Source organism: Sipha flava, unplaced genomic scaffold (assembly GCF_003268045.1).
Source record: "Sipha flava isolate LNK unplaced genomic scaffold, YSA_version1 36_pilon_pilon, whole genome shotgun sequence".
Classification (NCBI taxonomy): domain Eukaryota; kingdom Metazoa; phylum Arthropoda; class Insecta; order Hemiptera; family Aphididae; genus Sipha; species Sipha flava.
This window is the reverse complement of record NW_020273076.1, coordinates 1,622,842-1,649,231: the sequence shown is the minus strand read 5'-3', so window position 1 is coordinate 1,649,231 and position 26,390 is coordinate 1,622,842. Positions and strand designations below refer to the sequence as shown.

The 26,390-nt window shown below is 30.4% G+C and overlaps 2 protein-coding genes and 1 long non-coding RNA gene across 3 annotated transcripts; 1 reads left to right on the top strand and 2 right to left on the bottom strand.

Moving 5' to 3' along the window:
* Positions 1-718: 718 nt before the first annotated feature.
* On the bottom strand, positions 719-9,479 carry LOC112687994 (adhesive plaque matrix protein-like). Its single transcript, XM_025561005.1, has 4 exons — positions 9,368-9,479; positions 8,479-9,003; positions 1,739-1,846; positions 719-1,382 (listed from the first exon to the last, which is right to left on the bottom strand). The coding sequence occupies exons 1-4, from the start codon at positions 9,377-9,379 to the stop codon at positions 909-911; spliced, it is 1,119 nt and encodes a 372-aa protein (XP_025416790.1). The 5' UTR covers positions 9,380-9,479; the 3' UTR covers positions 719-908.
* On the top strand, positions 6,450-7,503 carry LOC112687953. The gene is made up of 3 exons (XR_003149033.1): positions 6,450-6,687; positions 6,771-7,299; positions 7,424-7,503. It is a non-coding gene; the product is annotated as an uncharacterized LOC112687953 (long non-coding RNA).
* A 7,150-nt stretch (positions 9,480-16,629) lies between the features above and the next one.
* On the bottom strand, positions 16,630-18,464 carry LOC112687949 (cuticle protein 7-like). The gene is made up of 2 exons (XM_025560952.1): positions 18,356-18,464; positions 16,630-17,161 (listed from the first exon to the last, which is right to left on the bottom strand). Exons 1-2 carry the CDS (start codon positions 18,365-18,367, stop codon positions 16,790-16,792), a joined length of 384 nt encoding a protein of 127 aa, XP_025416737.1. The 5' UTR covers positions 18,368-18,464; the 3' UTR covers positions 16,630-16,789.
* Positions 18,465-26,390: the final 7,926 nt, after the last annotated feature.

Here is a 26,390-nt window from a genome sequence, read left to right as displayed (position 1 = left end):
TTTCTGTTCAATAAGACAGTTGCCTATGTGAGATTACTTCTTTTTATTTCCAAATGAAAGTGGTGTGCTCGAATTTCATAACGTGGCAATGAAATACTTTGAACTATATTTGTTTTTAAGAGTAAAAATCAAAGGTTTTTTATTTCCCTTCACAGTATCAATAACGATTTAATGTTATTGATAATATTTTTTTTTCTGAAATATCCATCTGCTGCTTTTTATTAAGCATATAGGTAGATATTTAATAAATGGCATAGTTACAAAAATAAAATTATGTTATTTTTTGATTAAAATATGGAAACCTATCATTACATATTCACCGACCTATAATTACACGTTGAACAATTCTTATTTAAAATTTAATTAATTAAACGTTTGATGTGTGGGTGATGATAAATAAAATGCGAAACCACGTTCGCACCTACTAATGAATAACGGAAATGTTATTATCTCTAACCGATATCAGTACGTATCTGGTGCGTTATGGTGATGTGATCGATTGTCTCGATTATATTATAGTATAAAACAAACACAACAAGGCAAATCGTCAAATCATTGTGAGGCAACACTGATTATCATATCGTTACATTGTTGAGATTCAACAAAGTGATGTTGCGTCCACGTAACCTGTTTGCGAAAACAACATAAAATTCGATGTTGCAAAAGGAGCGCACCGCCGATGAGGGTGAAACGTCAAAAGAACAATATAACATGGTTGTGATGATATCGAACTGTATATTATTTACATATGATAGGTACACGAGTTATAATGTACAATAGGACGTCAATAAATAGTGTGCACGACGAGCTTTGCGTGTAGGTGCAGCAGCGCGAGTCCGTCGGTCGTGGGTCGGACGCTCAGCTGCGGTGTTCGGCGGCCGTTCGAGCCGTGGGGCGGGTCAGAAGAATCAGTACGCCTTGTACGGGGCTGGCTTGTAGGCCGGTGCTTGGTAAGCGGGTGCCGGGTAGGCCGGGGCGGCGTAAGCGGGTTTGTAGGCCGGGGCCGCTTTGTAGGCTGGTGCGCTGTACGGGGCCTTGTATCCTCCCTCGATTTTCTTCACTTCGGCGTTGAAACCGTTGTAGTCGTCGGCGGTATACTCGACCACACGGGTGGATCCGTCGGCTTCGACCAGGCTGTACGATCCCTTGACGTTGCCGTTGCCGTCGCTGTACTCGGACTGGCTCTTGACGTCGTATGTGGACGGGTCGTTTACGGAGTACTCGAAGTTGTACGGGGTCGGTGGGTAGGCGGGTTCCGGAGCGTAGGCCTTTGGTGCGGCGTAAGCGGCTGCTGGGTATGCGGGTGCTGGGTAGGCTGGTTTGTAGGCCGGGGCGGAGTACTGGGCGAGTGCGGTGGCCACGCAGGCGGCGAAAATGATCATCTGCAAAACAAACAAATATCGTTACGTTACGATATACTGTGGTGAAACGCCGTGGACAAGACCCAATGCCCTGGATCGGAGAAAAATCTCGTTTCGAGACTGTTCAACACCGCGATTTAAATGTGGTTTTCGACACGATCGAGAACGATTTCTGTTCAAAACGTGTTATCGCGTGTCATGTACGCGCTGAGCCCGTCTCGAACAGGTTTCGTTTTGACCCGAAATGTAGAAGTTATTATTGAGCAAAGTCACTCCGAATCGGTGTTAACGGCAAGTTGGAAATGTTTTTTTTTTTTTTTTTGCTTATCGAAAATTCACCCAATGTGTATTAATATTTGATTACGTATGATATTTACCTTGGTTGCCATTTTGTTGTTTGTTTTGTGTTTTATTGAAACCGGAGTACTTCGTGTACCGTAGACGAGATCGGTAAATGATGCCTGTGTGGACGGTGTTCGCAGTATTTATGTTGCAGGTTCGGAGTTCCTTTATTCCCTTCCAGACGTATCGATTCCCGTGACAAACAGGCACTTTCAATATGGCACAAACCGGTTGTGCCACGTACGGAATCATTTCCCATGCCAAGAATTTGTCGCGTAAAGGGGAGAAACATCAAGGACACGTTTGTCTATTCGGGTTAATTTGGTATTAAGAAAAAAAAAAAAGAAAAAAGTTTACCTTGCATTTTTGCCGACTCAGACCAATTGAACATTTGTTTCCAAACGATTTAAATTATATGTTATTCGGTAGTTACAAGTATTGTGTTAACGCGGTGTGTTGCATTGTAGTGTATGCGCGTCAATTATGTATTGTGAGTGCAGGAAAATTATTTCAAGAAACACGTATTTTCGCTTGTCATGATATAATAATCGTATTTAGAGTGTGAGTTATGATTAAGAGTTAAATACAATTGAACATCAACAGTGTAAGATTATAACGTTCGATTAGATATAAAATAATTTAAATATTTTGCTTAAAACTGTTTCGAATATTACACAGAATATATACATATATTGATATAGGTTTTATTTAATATTTTCTTCTAGTTCGAAGAAAAAATATTATTGTTCTGTTCGTTTCGTAATGATAAGAATTGGTACTAATTGGTACGTCAAAAACAGGTAAAATGTACAGCACACAAACTATCGAATTAATCAAAGGTGCCTGTACCGCAAAGGGTATTTTTAAATATAAAATTGAGGGCCCGACATTAATAGAAGTAAAAAAAAGTAATTCTGTGACTAAGCAGCAAACAATTAAAGCTAAAAATTTAATAAAAAATAACAAAAAGTCTCATTGACTGCATACGTATGCAGTACGTAATGCGTACGCATTATACAATACGCATATAAAAATGCATCGAATATGTATTGATGGTGTTTAGTATTGCGCGTCTATTGTGTCTTATATAAGGTAAAACTGCAGTATTATAATTATTTGGAAAACCAATCATCATAATTCAGGATTTAGCTTGAATATTTGAGTACATTTTTTTTTCTATAAATTCAAAATTATCATTTTATCATGTTACGTGATGATGATATTTTAAAATAAAACATTTTGTAATTTATTCAATTTTCAAAGAAGCAAATTCATAATACAAAGAATATAATAAATTTGAAAAATTGTATGTTTCTATGAATCATTTAGAAAAATTAGTGTAAAATATGTTATTACATCTCAACAAGGTTTAAAAGCCCCATAAAATTATTCAAATAAGATTTTTACAAGATCTAGTTATGGTGCTTATTACGAATCGTATTAAAATACATTTTATTCTTTTAAGAAAAAAAAAAATAAACTACTAATGAAAATAAGTTTTTTTAATATTATTATTTTTTTTTTCGTTAATAAATTTAATACTGTTTCAATGCGGTATTAATAACTTTATTGCAAATGTTATCGTATAATAGAATAAATTAACTTTAGTAAGGTTAAAATCACATTACATTTAATTAGTTTGTGGGATCACGACCATGATATCGTATTGAGTGTATCTCCATTTTAATCACCACTGGTTTGGATTTATTTTTAATTATCTAGTAGTATGTCTACTATTCCATGGTATAAATAACATATTGACATTTGACTTTATATTTATAATAGTAATATTCAATTATAATGTACGATCTGATTGATTTATTATTATTATTATTGTTTTGTTTAGTCGTAGACTGTTTTTTATTCATTTAGATTCTAGCTTTTCCAAATTTTATAAAATATCTATAATACCTATATTATTTATTAGCAAACATAATAAAGAAATGGTGTTTTGAAATAAATTTTAAAAAGCGATTTAAGTCGAAAATGACTGAGATCACTACTTTATCAGTAATATTACCACATTAAATATAGGAACCACTGGTTAGCTTAAATGTATTCGTATACTATGTTATGATCGATTAGATACACAAAAAAAATGTAAATGAAAAAATAGTGTAACCACTTTATTCATCTAGGCTATAGTAAGAATTTAAAATATATTTTATAGGTTATAAATTATAAACCGCATCTCATTTGGAAAACTAATATGAACGGTTTCGATTCAATTTAACATGAACACAATATTTTTTTTTAAAGTTTTATATCCAGTCAGCTTATGGTATATATTAATTAAAAATATTATACTGTCTTTTATTTTATCAAATTATATTAGAATCATTTCGATACGAAATATTTAATTTTTTATTGGTACCGTTTTTTCTCAAAATTCGAAATTAAATATTTTTTCGTGCTAATTTATCAATAATAAAACATTTTTAATTACGTGGATTACATATTGTGATATAATATCAATGATTTTCAATGAATTAATATTTTTTATAATCTATTTGTAAATAAAATTACATTAAAAACCTTTCGATAATTGGAGCATAATCTCGTTTAAATTAATCTATAGATTATTATAATAAAACGTTAAAAACTGTTAAAAATCAATGTTTGTACACCAAGTAAGATGCATGAAATTTGTACGGTGTATGTAATATTTATACGAGTATTTAAACGAATTGTAATAGTTGTTAAATTATCATTAAACAATTTTTAACGAATTCAACTAAAGTAGATGTTTGGATGCTACTTTTTACAGGATAAGTAATATAGGAACAACCATACTTTCTTTGTTAAACGGTCAAGTATTACATGTTATCAGCGGTGTTTGAATATCAATATTTATTTTCAAATATTAAGTGATCAATTGGGTGTCATTCTATGTACATATTTTTCGTTCTGCAATAAATATTGTTAAAGTTTTATTATTATTTACAATAATTTTGTAATACTATTTTGTTACACAGATATATTATATATATTATTATAGTCTCATAAACTTGTTTTGTTATAGGGAATACATAATACCCACTAATGTTAACACGTTTTTTACATAATATATTACTATTTTAAAAAAAATAAGCATTTTTCGCGCGTTAAAATTATTTGATCTATAAATTTGCGAGGGCCGTAGAAAAGGGCGGGATACTATATTAAATAATTTGGTATATATTATTGTGTTATTAATAGTACTGCAAATGATGCGTATTTTTATAAATTTCTCAAACAAAAGAATTACATTTTATAAATCATAATTTTTTTTTTTTCATAATCATTTTATAACTTTTTACTTAGAATTTTACATTTTTAATTAGTTTAAGGCCCAGATTTACTATAGTTGATTTTTAAATGATTTTCAATTTAATTACAAAATATAACGTACACGGACGCATTTCTAAATACTTTCATTAGTTTCCAGAACCTCTGAAGTCATAATAAAAAATATGAATCTTACAACACATTTTAAAATGTTCGCTTCCGATTTGTATTCTTTGTATAATAATACATTTAAATGTGTATTTATCTTACATAGTATAGTACTTGATTAATATATTTGGCTAAGTTAACTCTTATTTTAGATATACTGTATGTTGGATAAATCATTTAGGATTGACTACTAACATAATGTTAACTTTTAATTTTTGGTGGTTCTCAACAAATTATACATATAAAAGTTGTGATATTATAATTGTAGTAAAATATTTTTTGTCGTTGTGTTAATAATTTTATTTAAAATATGGGATTTATAAAATTAAATTTGTATACAAAATATTTATTTTCAACCATTTGATTACATTTGATTGATGAGTTTCCAGAATCCGAGTATTCAAAATCTTGTGCAATGTCGATAATATCAGTAAAATTACGAAAAATTAGGAATTTAAGAAAACGTGATAAATATTTTCAAACTGTTACACGTTTTTATAAATATTGATTTAAGTTTTTTATAAATAAGATAATTTTAAAATCCATATGATTGCCCCAATATTAGATAGCTAGACAAGAAATTATTAAATAAGAGGTGTGAGCGTAAAAATGCTTATTTTAATGTCTTGTGGAATAAAAAAAAAATCGTATATTATTTATGTAATTGTATAATTATTTTATTGAGCACGACTTTTTATCAAACCTGAATTTTCTATAAAAGGTATTTTTCAAAAAGTATACTCGCCATTGCTAACGAAAGAAAGATTAAAACTTCAATCCCATGTGTATAAGTATCGTATAAGTGTCCAATGCAAACTGGATCAACTACAAATTAATTTATTATTCTCCGTAGAATGCTGGTTGAACATTTGAAACGAATTCATATTTATTAATGCAGGTACTGTTAGTTTTGAGTTTATGAAAGTTGTCGGCTACTTTGACTGTTTTGATTGTTACGTTGCGCAGTCGTTTACGTTGTCGTACAAAAGAAAAAAAAATAATATAGAATATATTATTTAACTGAGAAAACACGTCATATGACGGCCGGACAATGTCGCAGGAACGGTTTGATTCAATATTTCTAATCGGCAAGTGTTCGACCGGTGAACGTGGACCTTGACCATTATTAAATTTTCAATGATAACATGCCATGTGAATACGATTTATTCGGATTTATTGCAGGGCGTTCGAATATCAATATTGATCGTGACAAAATAATGCACCCATTTAAAATGGCCTCTGAAAATTAGCCGAAATCTTTATTTGAAACGTTTCTATCTACAATATCGGAGTTTTTGCTGTGCAGCCATACACGCGTGTGCTGTACCTATTGCGAACGTTTCAGAAGTATGCGTACTCAGCGAATATACTATTGTGATACCGTTCAGTTAGTCGTTACGTTACGTTGTACTTGACGATGTCATTTGACATGATTTGTCAAGTTTGTGCCCATTGCACGTCCTAAGAGGATGAGCGATCGAATGGGTTTATGGAGATCTCGATCGTTGAGGTGATCTTGTTGTTGTAAAATTTGAGAGCTCTGCAAAATGTATGTTTATAAATCGGCGTAAGTAATATTTACGTTGCGTTCTCGCCAATATTATACGTACTATCCAACTCGATTTTTTCAAGGTGGAATGTACTGGCGATTGGCGATTCACACGATTGGGGTTACGTCGAGTCGTGCGCCATCAACGGCAACCGCGGTCCGAAAGTTCAACAATAACTAATTAAGTGCGATCGGAAGGTCGTTCCCTTAACAAATTCATTTCGACGCAATCACGATTTTCGAATTTATTTATTGTTTAACAATGGAACACACAACGAATAACCACGTTCTACCGCTGCAGTATTCGTGCGTTTTGAATAATCGCCTAAATTTGTACTAGTGACAATTTTATTATTGGATTAAACGGCAGCTAATGCCGTTCTTTCATTTTTTTTTTGTGCAACTGATTTTCATATTGTTATTTTATTATCTGTCACGCAGATTCATGTTTCACGATCAATTCGTTTAGGTCCCGGGCGGATCGAAAGAGTACAAAAGTATATGGTTTTTTCAGCTGTGGTCTGCAGTGTACGTGCATTATTTGAATTCATTTATATGAGTTTAGACGTAACATCGATCAGTAGAATACGAGTAATATACAACGATTGACAGGTTAGAAAATATAACGGTCAGAATAATTTACATATATTTTCCGAGAAAAATAAATTGTAGTAAATAACTATCAAGTGAAAAAATGTATTTAAAACGTTTTGAACAAAATCTGTTTTGGTTACAGAGCCTGATTCGAGTAAAAATTCCAGATACTTGTTGTTTAATTACATGATAAGCAGTTTTGAAATTTTATTTTTTGTATATTTAATATTCTAAACAACAATTGATTTTGTATTTTAATTTGTTTTAAAAAGTGTATAGAAACTTGAATAATTATCAACACGTAAATCATACGCTGTTCCAACAATTAATTAAAAAACTTTATAAAATAAAATGAATTATCCGACTATATTGCTTTTACTTAATATTTTTTTAGATTTAAATACGGTTTACATTTTTTATCAAGATTTGACATTTTATTGTCGAACTCTTAGAGTACGTTCAATAGATTTAAAAAATATTTACTCATTACATTTATAATAAAAATAAGTAAATGACATAAGCACTTTAGTGAATCGAGCTTTACTCGCAACAGTTTTTAAATCTTGACGATTTATCATAGCTTTAAAATTTTTAATAAAAATACAGTACTATATTTTTCGCTGAGTGTATCGAAGTGGAACGACGGCAGGGTGTGCCCGTAATCCGCTTAATACTGTTTACTTTTACTTTTTTTTATTTTAAATTTAACCATCAACGCATACTATTATAAAATACATTCGGCTCCAGTTATTGTGCAATACTGTAAAGAATATCTATAGTGTAATAATATTCTAAAAATGTTATCTTGCCGTACACATCGAATCGTAAAAGCCGAACCAGCGTAATTGTTTTACTGTTAACGATCGCATCTATCAATCACTAACTGATATGGCGCCATTAGTTTTTACACTCGCGCATCGTACGCGTAGTTGGCATAGTCGTTTCGAAATCGCAGACACACGACGACGGGTAGTGGAAGAAATACAAATAAAATCAAATACACACGTGTTTATGGCTCGTAAATATAATAATATATTATATTGAACTATATTTACAGAGTATAATAAATACAGGTTAGGTGTTGTCGTGTAAGATGTTGATTACGACGAGTGATAGCAGATAACTGGAAAGCCACGCGGATGCCGCGTGGTGAGAAGAAAAGGGAAAACAGTTTTATTTTTCATAATTTACAAATTAGTACGCCTTGTACGGGGCTGGTTTGTAGGCCGGTGCGGAGTAAGCTGGTGCCGGGTAGGCTGCGGGTGCCGGGTAGGCAGCGGGTGCCGGGTAAGCCGGGGCGGCGTAAGCGGGCTTGTAGGCCGGGGCGGCTTTGTAGGCGGGTGCGCTGTATGGGGCGGCCTTGTATCCTGATCCTTCGATTTTCTTGACCTCAGCGTTGAATCCGTAGTTGTCGGCGGTGTATTCGACGACACGGGTGGAACCGTCGGCTTCCAAAAGGCTGTAGGATCCCTTGACGTAACCGTTGGCGTCGGCGTATTCGGATTGGCTCTTGACGTCGTAGGTGGATGGGTCGTTTACGCTGTATTCGAAGTTGTATGGCTTCGGTGGGTAAGCGGGCTCTGGAGCGTAGGCTTTCGGTGCTGAGTACGCTGGTGCGGCGTAGGCGGGTGCTGGGTAAGCTGCAGCCGGGTAAGCTGGTTTGTAGGCTGGAGCGGAGTATTGAGCGAAGGCGGTGGCCACGCAAGCGGCGAAGATGAATAACTGTAACAGAGAAATCAACATTTTTAAAATTTGAAAATTGACGATTGGACATTGTTGGTTGACCACGACTCGGTTCTCGGTAATCTGCAACAGGTATCTCGAGATAGTCGTTGGTTTGGGGTTTATCACTAAATGTACACGTGATTGTTTGTAGTCAATATCCAGAATCATGAGTTTGGATTGAAATTAAAAACAACGTATTCGATGGGATGGATACAAATTGCGAGTTTTCAAGTGAGTTATAAACGCGTACGATAGAATAATATTTTGAAACATCCCAGAAACAGAACAATGCGTTTTAGCTTGTAGAACCGTACCTTAGAATATAAAAATCGCGTAGTCGAATAAATAATGCAGTACTCACCTTAGCGGCCATTTTATTGGTGTGGTTTTGTGTTGGTTTGAATATTTCAAATAAATAAGTACAATCGAACGATCGTAAATGACTGGTGAGTGTGATCACGGCGTTTTCGCTATTTATGCTAAAAGTTTTGAGTGACTTTAATCCCTTCCAGTTGATTAACTAACTCCTTCCAATTTCTGTCGACAGTATTGTGAACCGGTCGCTTTGCAGAATATATGTTGTAGCCAATGAGGCAACCTCATAACCGAGAAAACATTTGACCTACGGCTATTGGGTTTGGTTAAACTATAAAAAGAGCAACCTTGATTTTTTGTCCATGTGGTTAAGACCGAATTTGTCAGTGATTTAAAATTAATTATTTATTATTTTGGATTGGTCGATCATGCCCTTACATAAGTCATCGTGAAGGGTACAATAATGAAATCCAATTTATTTTTTATAGACTGTAATATTGTATCTTAACGATAATCGCTTGATGAACTAACTTATGTGTGTGTGTGTGTAATAAGTGTACATTTTATGTATATCACGGGATCGGTTCAATATCAGGTATTTAAAATTATGTTGGTTAATAGTATCTACATGGTATCTACATAAAATGGTAGGGAAACGTAAAAATTATCATAATGAACTAATTATTTATCACAATTACAGTTTTCATCTTATACCAATAACAATGTAAAATTCATTTAAAATCATATATAATAGCAAGGGACTGCTGCAGTACGAAACTATTGTATGAAAAAAAAATTACTTTTTATTATTAGATAGGTGTCTATTATTTACTTTAAAGTGTGTATTTTCTATTAACCTTCTAATTTTGTGAATGTATTTAAAACTAATTTAAATTATTTCAATAAGATAAATAAAAGTATTATGAAAAGTATTATAAAAGTGTTGATGTATCTTGATGGATAATATTTTTTATGATGATTGGTTAACTGTCAAGAATGAAACTAATTCACTATAATTTCTTATACTTAAAAATGTTAAATATAATAGGTTTGTAAATAAATCTCTTTTTATTTATCGTCACTACAGTCTTCACACATTTTACCTTGATTCCTAATTGTAAGGTGGTCATGGCGAATAACTATAATTGGTCTATAGCAGTTAGAACACTATTCAATTTTTGAATACCTACTTGAGATATAAAACGTCGAAGATTCATACATTCCTGTTTAATAATTATGATTGTTATTACTATTATTATAATTATTATTCATAGAAATGAGTTGAAAATAAAAATATCCAAAAAAACTCTTTATTAGTCATATCACGGATACAGCTGCCAATTATCTATTACTTCATTATTTCTAAAATATAAATATAGCATTGAAATATTTCACTGTAACAACAAGTGCAATAATAACAGTATCTTGTACAATATAATAACATTTTACTTTTAAGTATATTGATTCTTACGGTAAGTGGGCTATTGTTTTTGACAATTCGTTCTATTCGAATGTCTGATCAAGTTAATGACATTTTTAAATACTATTGAAATGAAGAAAAAAAAAATAACTATGTAAATTACCTGGACATTTGTATGCTTAGATTTTTATATTGCTATGTATATATTATATACTATAATATATATGGTATGACGTGTAACGTAGAGACACGTCTTGTATCATTAAAATAAATATACAATATATTCTTTATTTATAAATGGTCGATTCATTCAATATATTTTTTTAAAAATTTTAAATGTATTAAAAATAAAAACTATGTGAATATACACGTAAGATAACTATTTTATTCAAAAACTAAACGTACGTTAAAACAATACAAATATGACAAAAAAAATAAAATATGGTATTGCTATTTCGTTGCGATTTATATTTTTTACTGTATGATGGTAAAATAGGATCATGTACAAAGATATAAAATAAGAAACTTGGGTCCGAGTGTATTAAAACATCATTTGATTTGAATTGAAATTGTACTTGTATAATTGTTGTAAAACAAAATTGTGAATACACAGGGTGTAAATATTTTCATATTTTGTTAATTATATTGTTTGTTATAATGTTTATACATTTATTATCCTACATGTTTATTCATTTAAATTATCTATTACCTAAGTGATATAAATTATTTATCAAGTAAAGTTGTTGAAAATATTAAAATCATTGCACATTGTGGGTAATAATTTTTCTTTTCTAAATCTTGATAAAACATTTCTTCACGTTAATTCTGAATAAATAGTAAACGGAACATCTGTGTCATCTAACGGATAATCTATGAAAATGGGAATAAAATGTATAAGTTTAATCTCAAGTTTAGTTTTACACACTTTTCGTTTTAGTTTAAAGGGTGTAATTCAATTTACAACGAAAACAAAAATGTTTTTTAATTTAAAACAAGTAAGAAAAACACACTCTATGAACACACACCAAGCTCATGGTATCCATACATAATTCATGAATCTCAAACGAAACATGACAAATTACTTATGTTTTACTGCTGAATAAACTACAATTTTAGGTTTGAATAGACATAAAAAAAAAAGAAAATCGCATAGGCACCATAAGGAAGTATACTACTAGCTACTATCATATCAAATCCAATAAATGTACTAAATAATAATAGAAGGTATATTTCATTTAATGTCCATCAAAACAATTCTCTAAAGACAATACCCCTGGTTTCTATAAACACATAATAACATAATATTATAAGACATATTATATATATTTAAATAAACAATAGAAGGTTATAGTATAATAGCTAACCATGGCAACAACATCCGTAATATAATTTTAAGATATTCAATTCATTATATACATAGAAATCCTAAATCTACGAAAATTTTAATTTCATAAAACTTAACGTATAAACGTAAACTTGTTTTAAATCCATTACTTTTACAAAATTAATTATTTTAGGTACATTTATTGAATATAAATTTTAGTATAATATTATTGATCAATATTACTTAAACAATATACAAAACGCAATAAATCGTTATTTATATTTTTTTTTTCGTGCAAACTTAACGTTTCACATTACCATAAAGTTATAAAAAAATAAGCTTTTAAGTATTATAATTAAAAAATGTAATATTTTTTTCTTGATTTTTATCCAATTTTATCGTTAGTTTTATTAATTTTTACTATAACGTACTTAATATTTTAAGCTTAGTGATATTTTGTGAAGAATCCCTAAATATTTTTTTACTTTCCATTTTTCGATTGCATTAACACTGTCAATTATAGTTATTTTTTGTTATAAATACATATTATTAAAAGAAAATTTTTAAAAATAAATAAAATTTATTTGTTGCAATGTTTTTTTTTTTTATAAAAAAAGCAAATAAAAAAAAAATTATTTTATTTAAATAATACATATAATTAGAATACAATAAAATCTCAATGTATTCGTTATCGAATCGTGGATATCGTAACACCTGAATAATGAACTTTCTTTTTTTTCTTCTCTACAATATGATATTGAAAATATGTATTAGGAATTAGTTCAAGATATTTTGTTTCTATTTATTCTATTTGCATATATTATGCAATCATTTTGTTTCAATTTCTAATCAGATTAAGATATAAGGTTATGTGACAGTTTCTGATGAGTTATTGTAATTAAAAATATAATTAACATGTGATTGAGCTTAGAATTGGTATGTTTGAAACGGAAAACCATATTTTCCTATCTCTTGCGTAAATAACGGTTCCGATCGAAAGAAAGTAGCGTAACTTCTTCCGCGAACTGTTAATAATATTGCATACGCCCATTATTACCATAACTATTATTGTATATGAATTAATCTGATATCTTTATGTTTTTAAATTTTTAAATAAGTCATAAAGTAAGACGTAGACGTTAGTTACCATACACGTGTACTGTTGTTTTGAACGCATGGTAAGCATATGTAGCAGTTACTTAGCCATTTATGTTTGACGCATATACACGTTTTCAAAGGTAGTATTTTTGTAAAATGTTTGGAAAAGTTGTGATGCGATATTACCGAATATCGCAACGAACAAAACACATTGTTAATCATATCTGAAAATCATGATATTCCTGGAAGGCAAATCGACAACGAGTACGCGAAATTACGTGCCATTGTTACGTAATGATTTTGCATGATGTTCAGCGTGGTTCGATAGTATCAATCGTTAAAGAAGACGTACTACAGAGCAGGTTTGAGCGGATCAAATGTTTTCCCCAGCAGTCGTCGCTGTAAATGTGTTTTAACGAGAGAAATGTTCCGCGACGTAAAAAAAAAAATAATAAAAAAATAATTCATAATTCCCGTCTGAAATACGAAACGTTAAAAAAGGCCAAAACAATAAAAACAAACGCATTGCCAAAACCAATACACGTTTCCGACATCAATCATGAGCACAACGGTAGTTGGTTAAAAACAAAACGAACGCTGCGGAAAAGCGCGGCGTGCAAAAAGCACGCGATACAGACGTACGGTCGGGAACACGGATAGATTTATTGGATTATTTTTTTCAACAGTGTGTATCAAATATTTTCGACAAGATTTTTGACGGTTCGGTGAACGGACCACAGCGATGACGAAATCTCAAGCCACGCGTGTACATGTAGGAGTCGAACCTACCACGAACCGTTCGTGAAGGGTTCGTGTCGTGTTCGTTAATGCCAGGTATACACTTGCGATCCGCTCGCGAACCAACTTCGACAAAAAAACCGACTCTCGATGGATTGGCGTGACCGACTCGTTGCAGTGGCTGCTCGTGGGGTTCATTGAAAGTGGGGCACAAATATTTTCCTCCTTTTTTTTGATTTTATATGCGTACGTAAATTTAGCGTTTAAATGAGCCAAATCAATTATTCCGTTTTGTGGCCAATTTTTATCACCAGAAGTGTAACAAAAAAAGTATACAAGGAAAACAAAATAAACGGTTAATTTTACCATACAATAGCAACATAGCCAATCATGTTTTGAATAAATATATTTAATAAAACTTCTTTTAAATTATCTAGATTTTGTTTTTTTTTTTTAATTTGTATTATATTTAAATTTGTCATTGGCCTACCTTCTTTTTTAATTTGAATGTATTTCTCAATTGGTAAACTTAAGTAATTGATACTAAATAAATTCTCGACTGTAAGATTCTTTTTGTGTCTTCCAATTTTGTAGTCAGTGGCTCTTTAGATGTTCATCACGCCGCACAGTGGTATGGAATAAAATTTAAGTGGCCAGAAACTGTTTTTAAAAATAACGATTTTAATTATAATTATCATATATTATATATATATTATACAACCATATTTATCAAAAATTCAATAAAATATTAGATTTTATGGGTTTGTTTAGGTGTGTGTAAGATTATAACAATCTATCGAACGCGCATTTCATTTATTTTATCATGTTATACGCGTGTGCAACAAATTCAGATTTTTTTATACGAAAACAAATTAAATAGTTACAACTTTACATGAAAATTATTTTCATGAATATGGAAATTGAAGGTAAATTCATAATTTTGGAAAATTTCTATTTTTAGCATAAATCATGCAAATTATAAATATGTTTTGAGTAGATTTGAATGGTTTTATCAAATTTAAAGGTCTAAAACATATATGTTTCAAAAGATTTCATAAATATGAAATATAGTATTTATAAGGCAAGATGTTATTTTTTAAATTATATTAATTTTACGTGCATCCATCTGCCACTTTTACAACGATTTTTTTTTTTGTAGGTGAATTGAGTATGAAAAATAATAGTCTATACTCGTATAATGATTTGTTTAATTTATAACGAAAAAAAGATTATTTAAAACCTACATCTTCGGAATCAATTCAATATCTATTTAATATTTAAAAAAGAAATAATAATTTTAGTAATTGGGATTCAGATTATGAAGCAAAAGTTAAATCAAAATTCAAAAACTTTACCGTTAATTTATCGAAAAAATGGTCAAAAAATAATCGAACTTTAAATAAATATTTAATTAATAATGAAAAATGACTTAAAACCCAATTTAAATTATCAAAAAGATGTATTTTAAATATTTCTTCATCTCATAATCATCCAACTAAAAGTTTTACGGAATGTTCTAATCGAACAAAACGACGAAAAACCAAAAAATTATTGAGTGATTTTGCTTCACCGGAAATTCAGTTTGCTGTACGAAGTAATTATTATAGATCGGAGAAAAGAAGTGTAGCTAAACTGGTAAAAGAAATGTCTCTAACACCAACTATAAGTAAAAAAATAAAAACATCTTATGTAAAAGCAATGAAAAATAAAAAACCAAGACCGTACACACCTGACAAGGCCTTAGCTTTTATAATTCTTAACAACTTTACGAAGACTCAATACATTAATATTTGAATAAGTGCTAAACTGTGAAATTAAAAACCAAGAGTTTGAAAAATATGCTATTGATATAGCAAAATTATTTGTTTCAATTTATCCGTGATTTTATATGCCAGCCACAGTGCATAAGGTTTTAATACATGAAGCTGATGTTATTCGCACTTCAATACTACCAATAGGTAATTGTTATATTCTATTTAAATTCTATCTTGTTTAAACTATTAATAAATAATACCTATGTTATTATTCATAAATAGGACAATTATCAGAAGAAGAGCAGGAAACTCGAAATAAAGAGTTTAAAAAATATAGAAAGCATAACACTCGCGAAAATTCGAGAATGAATACAAACGAAGATCTTATGCATGTTATACTTGTGTAATCAGATCCTTACATATCTTTTCTAAGAAATGATCGTTCAAAAAAAAAAAAAAAAATCGTCATTTTCTGCAGAAGTTATGTCGTTATTAATTTTAAAAGAAGATGACACCGAAATTTGGGATCACAATTCTTCGAGTGACAGTAACTATACAGTAACTGATACATATAGTAATTAATTTTACTCATAAACATATTAATTTAAACTAACATTAAAAACTTCAAAATAACATTATATCTATTATGTATTTATATTGTTTTCATAATAATGTATCACATAATACAACATATTTTATGTTACTTTATTTTTGGTCACCTAAATTTTATACTATCCTACTGTGCGCCGTCCCACTTATTATCGCGAACGGTTTGCGGTAGGTTCTGCTAGAGAATTAACATTATTTTTTTGCCCTTTATCGTTGTAACATCAGTTGCCATCGATTGTCTACTCGGTGTCTCGACTACATAGTTTTAACCATCGAAGTCTAACGGATTAAAATAATACCGTTGGTGAAAATAATATTGTACCCTGGTACATTGGATAGGTAAAGGGAAAAAAAACACAACATAATTTACATTGAGAAATAAAATATTTATTTATAAAATAAATAGATTATTAAAATGCTGAAACAGTAGGAAAATCGATACTATTGAACAAATGCGTTTCGCATTCAGGCAAAACGGTGAAGCGCTTGAATGATGGACGGGAAGGGGATATGAGGTGAAACAATTTAATATGGTTTGTAAACCGGAGCTGCGTAAGCTGTGGCAGGGTAAGCAGGGTAGGCGGCTTTGTAGGCTGGTGCGCTGTATGAGGCTTTGTATCCTGGTCCTTCGATTTTCTTGACCTCAGCGTTGAATCCGTTGTGATCGTCGGCCGTGTACTCGACCACACGCGTAGACCCGTCAGCCTCGAGCAGGCTGTACGATCCCTTGACGTTGCCGTGTCCGTCGCTCACCTCGTGTTGGCTCTTCACGTCGTGCGTGTATGGGTCCTTCACGCCGTACTCGAAGTGATACGGGGCGGGTGCGTGATGCTCTTCGTGGTACTCTGGTGGGTAGCCGAACACCAACTGTCCGAACAGGGCGGCCAACACTATCGTCTATGGAACAATGTGATTTCTATATTTTTTTTTTTGTTCACGAATCATCTACGCGTCACAATCAGCAACGGGATTCTCTCTGAACGATGAGACTATTATACTCAGGGCCGGCGAGAGGTTGTGGCAGGGAGGGCTAGAGCTTCGGTGCCCATACCCTCGAGAGGGCCTGTTGTCTCAGATTTTTATACGAAACTGTAGATTATTTAAATATTTTTATTGTTTTGAAATACCTACGTATAAGTATGAACATATATTATGAATATCTTAACTAAACAAGTGTAAGTAAAGGGGGCCTATAACCGATCAGCCTCGGGGCTATCAACATTTTTTACCAGCCCTGCCTATACGCCGTTCGTTCTGTCTTCCCGAACCTCCTCGTGCCCGTAGTTCTCGCATGCTTAAGTACCCGAAAGGACTGGTCGATGACCGACGTAGGGCAGTGTGTCGCTCGAGCGTGTCGCAGATTTCCCGCTTCTCGCGATCGACCGCAGTACAACGTTACGGATGCACTCAGATCGAGTACAGCGTAACGGTCAAATAAATCTTTACTAAACGTGAAAGAATATACAGCAAGCACTCATTATCCGCGGAGATTACAAATTTTCATTTTTGCACGTGTGACTTTTTTTCTTTTTTCATTGAAATTTTGGATTGAGAAGCAATTTTAAAAGATTTTCACTACTCAATTTATGAGTTACAAAATTGTATACGAGTAAATATCAACTGACAACTGTGCAATTGACGGTTATTAACCGTACGTGTGTAGGTACTTTATGTAACTTATCTACAATAAGTATATATATATCAATATTATAATAATTATCTACAATTTTCAATAATAAATTATCTACAATGTTCGTGCAATAACGATAGAACTGTATGGAATCAATAACATTATATCGCGGACCTAACTGCCAATAATCAAAACCACGGAAAACGAAGGATTACTTTATTTTGTTTTTTAACGTGGAAATAGCTTACAATGAACGTTTCTTTCAATATCTTGGCATTAGCGCACAAATCTTTCAAAGTCTCGATAAACAAACGTGACGATCCTACCTAATGCGTCGAATGATCGGTGCTCGTACGCGAACTATTATGAAAATGTTATTCGAATAAAAAATAATGTTCTGATATCATTTTTAGTTAGACACTTTAAGTAAAGCGCGTAGAGAATACTGTAATCACTCTTACCTTAATTGCCATCTTAACGCTGTGTTGCTTGAAGACTTGATATCCTGATGGAATTCGGTACTGTTGTGTATTCGACAGACAACTGATGATTGCAGGTACATTGTTTCAGTATTTATAGAAATAATTCGAATTTTATTATGTCCCTACCAAGAACCAGTCAATTGTATTCTTGGATATGGGATTTAGATATTAGTAGATTGTGTACGAATCAAAAGTAGAACATTTCACTTATTAAAAATACACATTAGTTCACGGTTTTTTGATTTATTTCATCATACATGCACACTAATAACTTCATTACCAAATTAATTAAAAAAAAAAAAAAAAATTACTTAATACATTGTTACATATTACGCAGTGTAATGTGTACAAATGATGATTATTAGTTTAAAATTCTAATAATTTTTACTTCTCCTGTCAAATGGTAGAAAAGTTAAAATAATAATTTAATTATTATTGAATATTGTCAAACGAATGATGTTATAAACTATGTACCCTTATAAGTCATATACAAAATTCACGAGGATCGAATTTTCATGTATTAATAACAAATACCCGTAAACAGAAATTAACAAATTTGAAAAATGTTTTTATTTTTTAAGAATGTAAATTTAAATAGGTAACATAGTATACAAAACATAATTTGGATCGCTTTGAAAAATTATCGAACGATAAATATGGAACCGGTATGTTGAAATGAAAATTTTCTGTTTCATTCAAGCTATAAGTATGTCCAAATAAATCGACTGAATTTTTTTTTCTAACTTATATGATCAAAAAATTTTTTTTGAACAGTTTTTAAATATCTAAGTGTTATTCCGGATAAAATTCTAGCCCGGTAGACCCAAATGTTTTCTAAATTAAATCATTACATAATTTTCATTTTTACGATAATCCACATACTAAATCAAAAAAAAAAAAAAAAATCCTAAACACTATTATTTGCTTATACATAAAAATAATTCTGCATCCTTATTTCATTAGCACTATGCACTATGATGCATACCTAATAATTTACACAAACAAATTTAGTGAAAATTAAAATATTTCAAACAATTTAAACAATTACTAAATATTATTGGTCCTTAATATATAATTGAATACAGAAAAATCTAAATTTATTCTTAAACAAGAATTCATATAAAATAAGATTTATAATTTTCACAATTTTTTTAAAAAGTCGTCTGCACTGCACAACTAGTTGTACTTCGAACCACTATTATGTAGTGGAGTGTAAAATAGATCAACTAAATAACCAGTTAATTAGTTTAATATAGTTCCATTTAACTATTTTTTTAAAAAAATATTTAACACTTATATTATTTGAGTTTATATGCGATTGAAAATATCAATAATTGTTATCAATTTTATAAATCAAATTAAGTCGATTCAAATATTTTTAACTTAAAATTTTATCATGGTTCGTAACAAGAGAAAAAATATGAATAAACGAACTAGTTAATAATTCAAATTAAATAGGTGTTAGTAATGACCGTTGTTCATTTTTTAAAAAATAATAACTATAAAGGGGGCGATTACTAAATTCTGCATATACGCAATACGTGTTTCTTATAGAATAAGTGATAATTTAAAATAAATATGTGCTGAAGTAATAAAAAATTATAAGTAAACGCATTGAAAATTATACATAATTGGCTTAGAAAATTTTATTCTTGTATTGTTATTTGATGTCCATGTCACAATTTAACATTTTTTAAGTACCAGAAATACATAGTATGTGGTTAAAGTATAAAATACAACTATAAAAACCACTTTCGTATAATATTAAAGCCATTTCTGTCCAGTTCATTTTTTCAACAAATAATTTTCAGTTTAATACATCATATTATTTTTGAAAAACTACTTGTTCAAACTTGTGTAAGTACTATAAAAATATGTCTAGTTAGCATAAATCAAATATTTATTTCTTTTTCACTGCCGCTTTAAAATCTTTAGTCTTTGGCTAAGAATTTAATATTTTTATTATTATCAGAAATGTAAGTTTTATTTCTTGAAAACTAATTAGGATACCTTCCAAGAAAATCATATTTTAATTTTTAATATGTCTAGAGACATCATTGAGTGTGCTCTCTTCTTTGTGACTAGAGTTATTACAATAATTGTGATACATTATTTATTCATGGTATATACTTATTATAAGTACAGATTTTTTTTTTGAAGACCAGTAATAATATATTACGTGTTTATTTATGAGATACGGAAAGACAAATTAGGTTGATAAGTATATTTTTTTATAAAACCAAAAACCGTAGCATATTGTTCAACGTTGGATTTTAATAAGAAAAAAATCAAAATAATATGATTGTATCAAAGAGTGCGCAGTATAATTATTTCAAGCATACCTTTCGAACGTAACACATCTCATAAATAAAAACAGTTTTGTTAACAATACTCTAATAGTGTAGTAGATACAGTAACCCAAAAGAAACCGTAAAAAATCTGTTTTATCTTTTCTAATGTTTGATAGGCTTGAAAGTTGGTCGTTAAAAAAAACACTTTTTTTTGACATGCATTCAGATGCAGCCTGTTCTTCAAACTAAGTATACTGTCAATCATTGCATATAATTAATTACTTAACATTCAAAGGATATTTTTTAATAATTATTTTATGTTGTATCTGTTCCAGGTCAACAAATTTTACAGTCGATTGCAATCATTCGAAACAGAATAAAATAATATTGGTTTGAACGACGGGTAAGTAAAAATAAATATGTAATTTTGGTAGAAAAAATTGATTTTTATATGACCTATGCAAATGTAGTATTACACTTTTGAATGTTATTTTTTGCTACCGAAAAATTCGAATTGTGTTTTATTTCAAAAATAATTAGAATTAGTATAATTGATATGTATTATTTTTTTTTATATTTAAAACAAAATCCTATGGTCTGTTTTATTAATAGTTAATCCTATATTAGTTTCGTATGTGTTGTAAAAGTGCCAGGATTATACCATACAGTATGTATGAATATCGATTGTTTATGCATCAAAGTTAAATATTTTTTAAGAGCATTTTAATATTTATCATATTCTAGATACAATAAGTCCTAATGATAAGTCGGTTCATGCAAAATAATTAGGTTAATGAAATTACTTAAAAAAGAATATTCGATTCCAAAAACCAACTTGAATATTTCGTTAGTGAAACGGGAAGCATACCAATTTTAGTCAAGTTGAATTTGAAAACAATATACTACCTGAACATAATTTGCGGCTTTATACGGACAGTGACAGTATATCTGAATAGTATATTTGTAGCTGGTAAAAAACAACAAAAAATGATACGCACTGTTATTTTATTTTTAAACTATATTTGAATGAAGTAGGTATCATTTGTACGGTAAATACAATTTAAAGGTGTTTTTTTTTTTTTAATTTTTGTTTCTAAAACAAATTTCCATTTCAACATAAAGTTAATGATAAAACGTATATGCACTTGAATGATGATTTAGACATCAATGACGTGATGATGACCGATGAAATTGTAGTACATTATCAGTAGAAATGAATACGAATACGAGTGGAAGGACTGGCGATAGTATTGAGTTTATCAACACCTAGTCGTGATGAGCTGATGAGATTTTTTTCGCATTAGCATTGGAACCGTGTTCGTGATCAGCGATATACAGTAAAACCTCGATAAGATGGAATCGCTTGGGACCATGCAATTTTTCCGTGTTAACAGGGTTTCCGTCTTGACGGGGTTCAAAAAAATTAAATTGAATTAAAATAAAGATTATTTATTTTAAACCAATATACACATAATACAATTTATATTTTTAATTACATTTCTTATTTATATTTATTTATTTATATTTTAATATTTATTTTTAGCCAATATACATTAATAACTTTTATATTTTTTGAAGAAAATCGGTTATTGGTTTTTGTTTTTTATTCCGTAAGGCATCACATTCCACACACTCTTTGGCTTTCGAAGCCAAATCCAAAAGCTCACTACTGGACACTGCGAGGGAAAATTTTTGTAGTTCCTCGAGGTAGCAGATAGCAGTTTTGTAATATTTTATCAAATTTTCTGGTTCTTCATGTTGGTTTTCGTCATTCTCATCGTCCTTTTCATTTTCATTCTCAACCATGGATATAACTGAATCATGAGTTTGCTGGGTTTCAAGTTGGTCATCAATATGAAGAAATTCTTCCGGGTCAACATCAAGTGTAACAAAGATATCTTGAATTTCAGTCAGGGCATTCTCCTTGGAATTCACGTCTGATCCATCATTCAAGAATCCAGCTTTACGGAAACAGTTTTTAACACATTCATTTTTCAAACTATTGCATGAAAAAGAAATCTAATTTACAGCGTCTAAAACAGTTATCGAACTAGCAAGCTGGTGAACCGAAGTAGAACTATCCATTTTGCATACAAGCGACTGAAGCATAAGTTTACGATAGTACGACTTAAAGGTGTAAATAACTCCTTGGTCCATCGGTTGAGAAACCGACGTGTCGCGACGTGGTGTTTGGAGGTAGCATATGAATTTTAATATTAGACAATTCAATGTAAGGATGGCATGTCGCATTATCTAAAAATAATAAAATATTTCTGTTTTGTGATCGGATATCTGCATTGAGATATTGTAGCCAACAGTGGCCATTATTTCTGACGTGATCCAAGCCTTCTTATTAAATTTCCAAGTCACGGGTAATGAAGCAATATTCATATTCTTAAAACAACGAGGTTTCATAGATCTACCTATAACAAGAGGCTTCCTGATTTCACCTGCTATGCTCCCACACATCAACACAGTTAACCTATCCTTAGATTTTTTACCACGAACACACGCATCGCCCTTTATTACTAAAGAATTGGTGGGGATCCCTCTGAAAAAAAGACCAGTTTCGTATGCATTATAAACGTCTTTAGCTTCATACCCTTTAATGAGAACTGAAAGTTTGTGTTTCTACTTTTCAACTGTGTCTTGATTTATGTCAATTGTTTCCCCATTGATTTGCTTGTAGACGATATTGTGCCGTCGTTTGAACCGGTCAAGCCAACCATTTGAAGCTTTAAAATCACTGGTTCCGAGTTTTCCTGCCAATTTAGTTGCCTCTGCTTGTAGAATAAGTCCGGAGACGGGCAAATTTTTCGACCGAGCACTGATGAACCACCTGTACAAATGTCGTTCAACTTGTTCAAATCCTACAGACACCACTCTTTTACCTTTCCCAGACAACTTATCCACTGCTCCATTAGTTTGTCTTTATTTTTTATCGTTTCATAAACTTGCGTTTTTCCACACTTAAATTTCACCATAAGATCTTTCACCGAAAGATTTTCTTGTTGTTTTAACTCGATTAATTTTATTTTGTCTGATAGCGTAAGAGTTGTTTTTTTCGACATTTTAAACAAAAGACGGAAAACGTAACGACACGAACGATACACGATTTGATACTGAACAAGACAACTCAGATAATAATGTTGTATAGTGTATAGCGTATACATATCAATTTTATTAGTTTTTCATGTCATCGTACAAAGTACGCGCACGTATAGCGATTATCGTGGGTATCGAGTTATCGACAGTACGAAAATAAATTTGAAGATTATTCTAAGTTTGTTTTTTCATGTTATATTTCCGTCTTAGCAAGAGATTTTATCCAATTTTAATACAGAAACGTGTCCGTTTCCGGCTTGGCGAGGTTTCCGTCTTGGCGGGATAAATTTATATGTATTTTAAAAAAGGACTAAAGAAATTTTCCGTATTACCGGGGTTTCCGTTTTACCGAAGTTCCGTCTTATCGAAGTTTTACTGTACTTGAAAACTCACGTAGGACCGTCGGCTTTCTCTATCATTTATGTTGATACATATGGTCCGTAAAATGAATCGTTTAAACATTTACAAACTCATAATATTATCAGACGATGTTCAATAATGCAATAACCTTATGTATTCTTTAAAAAATAAAATATGCATAAAATATGTAAATCATCAAATCATACTTTATTTTTTTATTTTTTTAAATAAAATAATTACTAACTTTAATCGACACATTTAAAATATACCGTTAAATATTTTTTTCACATCAAGTTCTTTATTAGTATTTTATTCACGTCATCAATAATATATTTTTAACCTTCATTTTTTTATTTAAAATAATTTGTTTATACTTATATGTTCAGTTGAATAATTGCACTGATTTATGTCTGCGGTACTAATTCAGTTTTAAATTTATTACATGATCATCGTATACCTAACAAAATATTTATTAAAAGATAAGCTTTTACTTTTGTAGCTATTTTGAAAGTGTTAATTTATTAAACTTTGAATTTTTACGAACAAAATTTATGTTTTATCGAAAGATGAAGCGAATAAAGATAAATATTGAAACTTGGCTTACAGTATTTATAATAAAAAAACCTCTTACATTTGTTTGTTTACATAAATATTAAATTAATATCTATTAGGATCAGATACCAAAATCGAAACCAAAATGAACTGGTTAACCTTTAACATTCAGAAACCGTAACTTTAACCGGAAACTTTGTTTAAAATAAATGTAAAATCTTAACCATAAACGTAAGCTCAATTATAAAACCGTTAATTTTGGTTAGTAGTATTATCTTGTTAGTAGGTTCAAAAGAAGTAATTTTTGTAATTTTTTTATTTATTTTTTTTTTTGTTGTTGTAAACTTTAATTTTGAATACATAAATATATCTATAAACAATTGTTAACCCTAAAAAGTAATGAAAGTTAAAAAAGAAGTGGCGAAAAAATTAGTTGTAGCAATAGTGAGCTACTTTCTTCTTGAAAATAGTTGTAGCGTAAGATTGTTATAAAAAATACTTACATACTGGCCACTGAATTTATTTTTAATTTGTTTCTAACTAGAAATTGCATTCTTATGATTTTGCATATATGTTTCTAGTCCATGCAGTCAAACCGGAATGAAATATCTTTACGATTCATGAAACACAAAATTCACAGAAAAAAATGTGTTTTGCATAAAAAAGCATTTTGATAATATTGATTAACAAATATAATATTCACTGAGTTATTTTATATCTTTCTAGATTACAACAAAAATTAATCACTAGATATTAGGGGTAATCTATTAAATCCATTGGTTTTTTTTTTTCAAAAATGTAAATCAATTTAATAAAAACATTCCATAAATAATAAATTTAAATTGAGTAATTTTTATGTATTTTTTTTTTTTTTTTAAGAATATTTGTATTCTAAACGACATTAAAACATATTTTAAGTATTTTGAAATTATATTAATCCGACCTCTATTTATGGCCTTTAAACTGCATACTTGTTCATAATGCATATGTTTATATTATCTTTATGTTGATATTTGAGTGCACCAAAGATATGTTTTTGATATTCCATTTGAATTTACAACGTTTAAGTTTTTTGGAAATTTTTCTTGACTAATTGATGTATTTCGTCGAATTAAAATTTTTGTATAATACACAGAACCTTTACATTATGTTAGAGTAATAATGTTAAAAATTGTTAATTGTTAATAATAATGTTATAACGATAGAAACAAAGAAATCATAAAAAGTAAAGCACGATGATGAAATGGAAAATATATTTGAACAATATTATAACATCGTTAAAAATAATTTATGTACAAATCTCACATAATATTGTAATATAGATATAAACTGATGTCTATAAGAAATACGAGACTTGAAAACGCCGTTTCGTGTATTGGTGTTGGAAATCGAAACCGACACTGGACGGCTGGATTAAATTCGTATTGGACCCTACAAAATGATAGGATCATGCTATTACTTATTACGTTCCTCATTGGCGTCGGGTAATAAGATTTCTTATGCTCGACCGAATCGTACAATTTTTTACTCAACTGTTGGATTTTTTGAATCTAGCAACGAATCCATGCACGTCGTTGGCCGTGTACTCGACCACCCTCACCGGTCGTCTGATTCGATTATCCTGTAGATCCCTTTATTTCTTTAACTGTGCCAATCCTATCACTAAACTCCTTGTAGTTTTCACATCACCGGTAATCCGATCGTGC

Bases quoted from the DNA above. Each gene is read 5' to 3' on its own strand.
- LOC112687994 (XM_025561005.1), bottom strand. The intron at 1,847-8,478 runs TAATTTGTAAAT...CCTGCAACATAA, and splicing joins CAGCCCCGTACAAGGCGTAC to ATACTGCGAACACCGTCCAC. The intron at 1,383-1,738 runs GTAAATATCATA...TTTGTTTTGCAG, and splicing joins ACAACAAAATGGCAACCAAG to ATGATCATTTTCGCCGCCTG.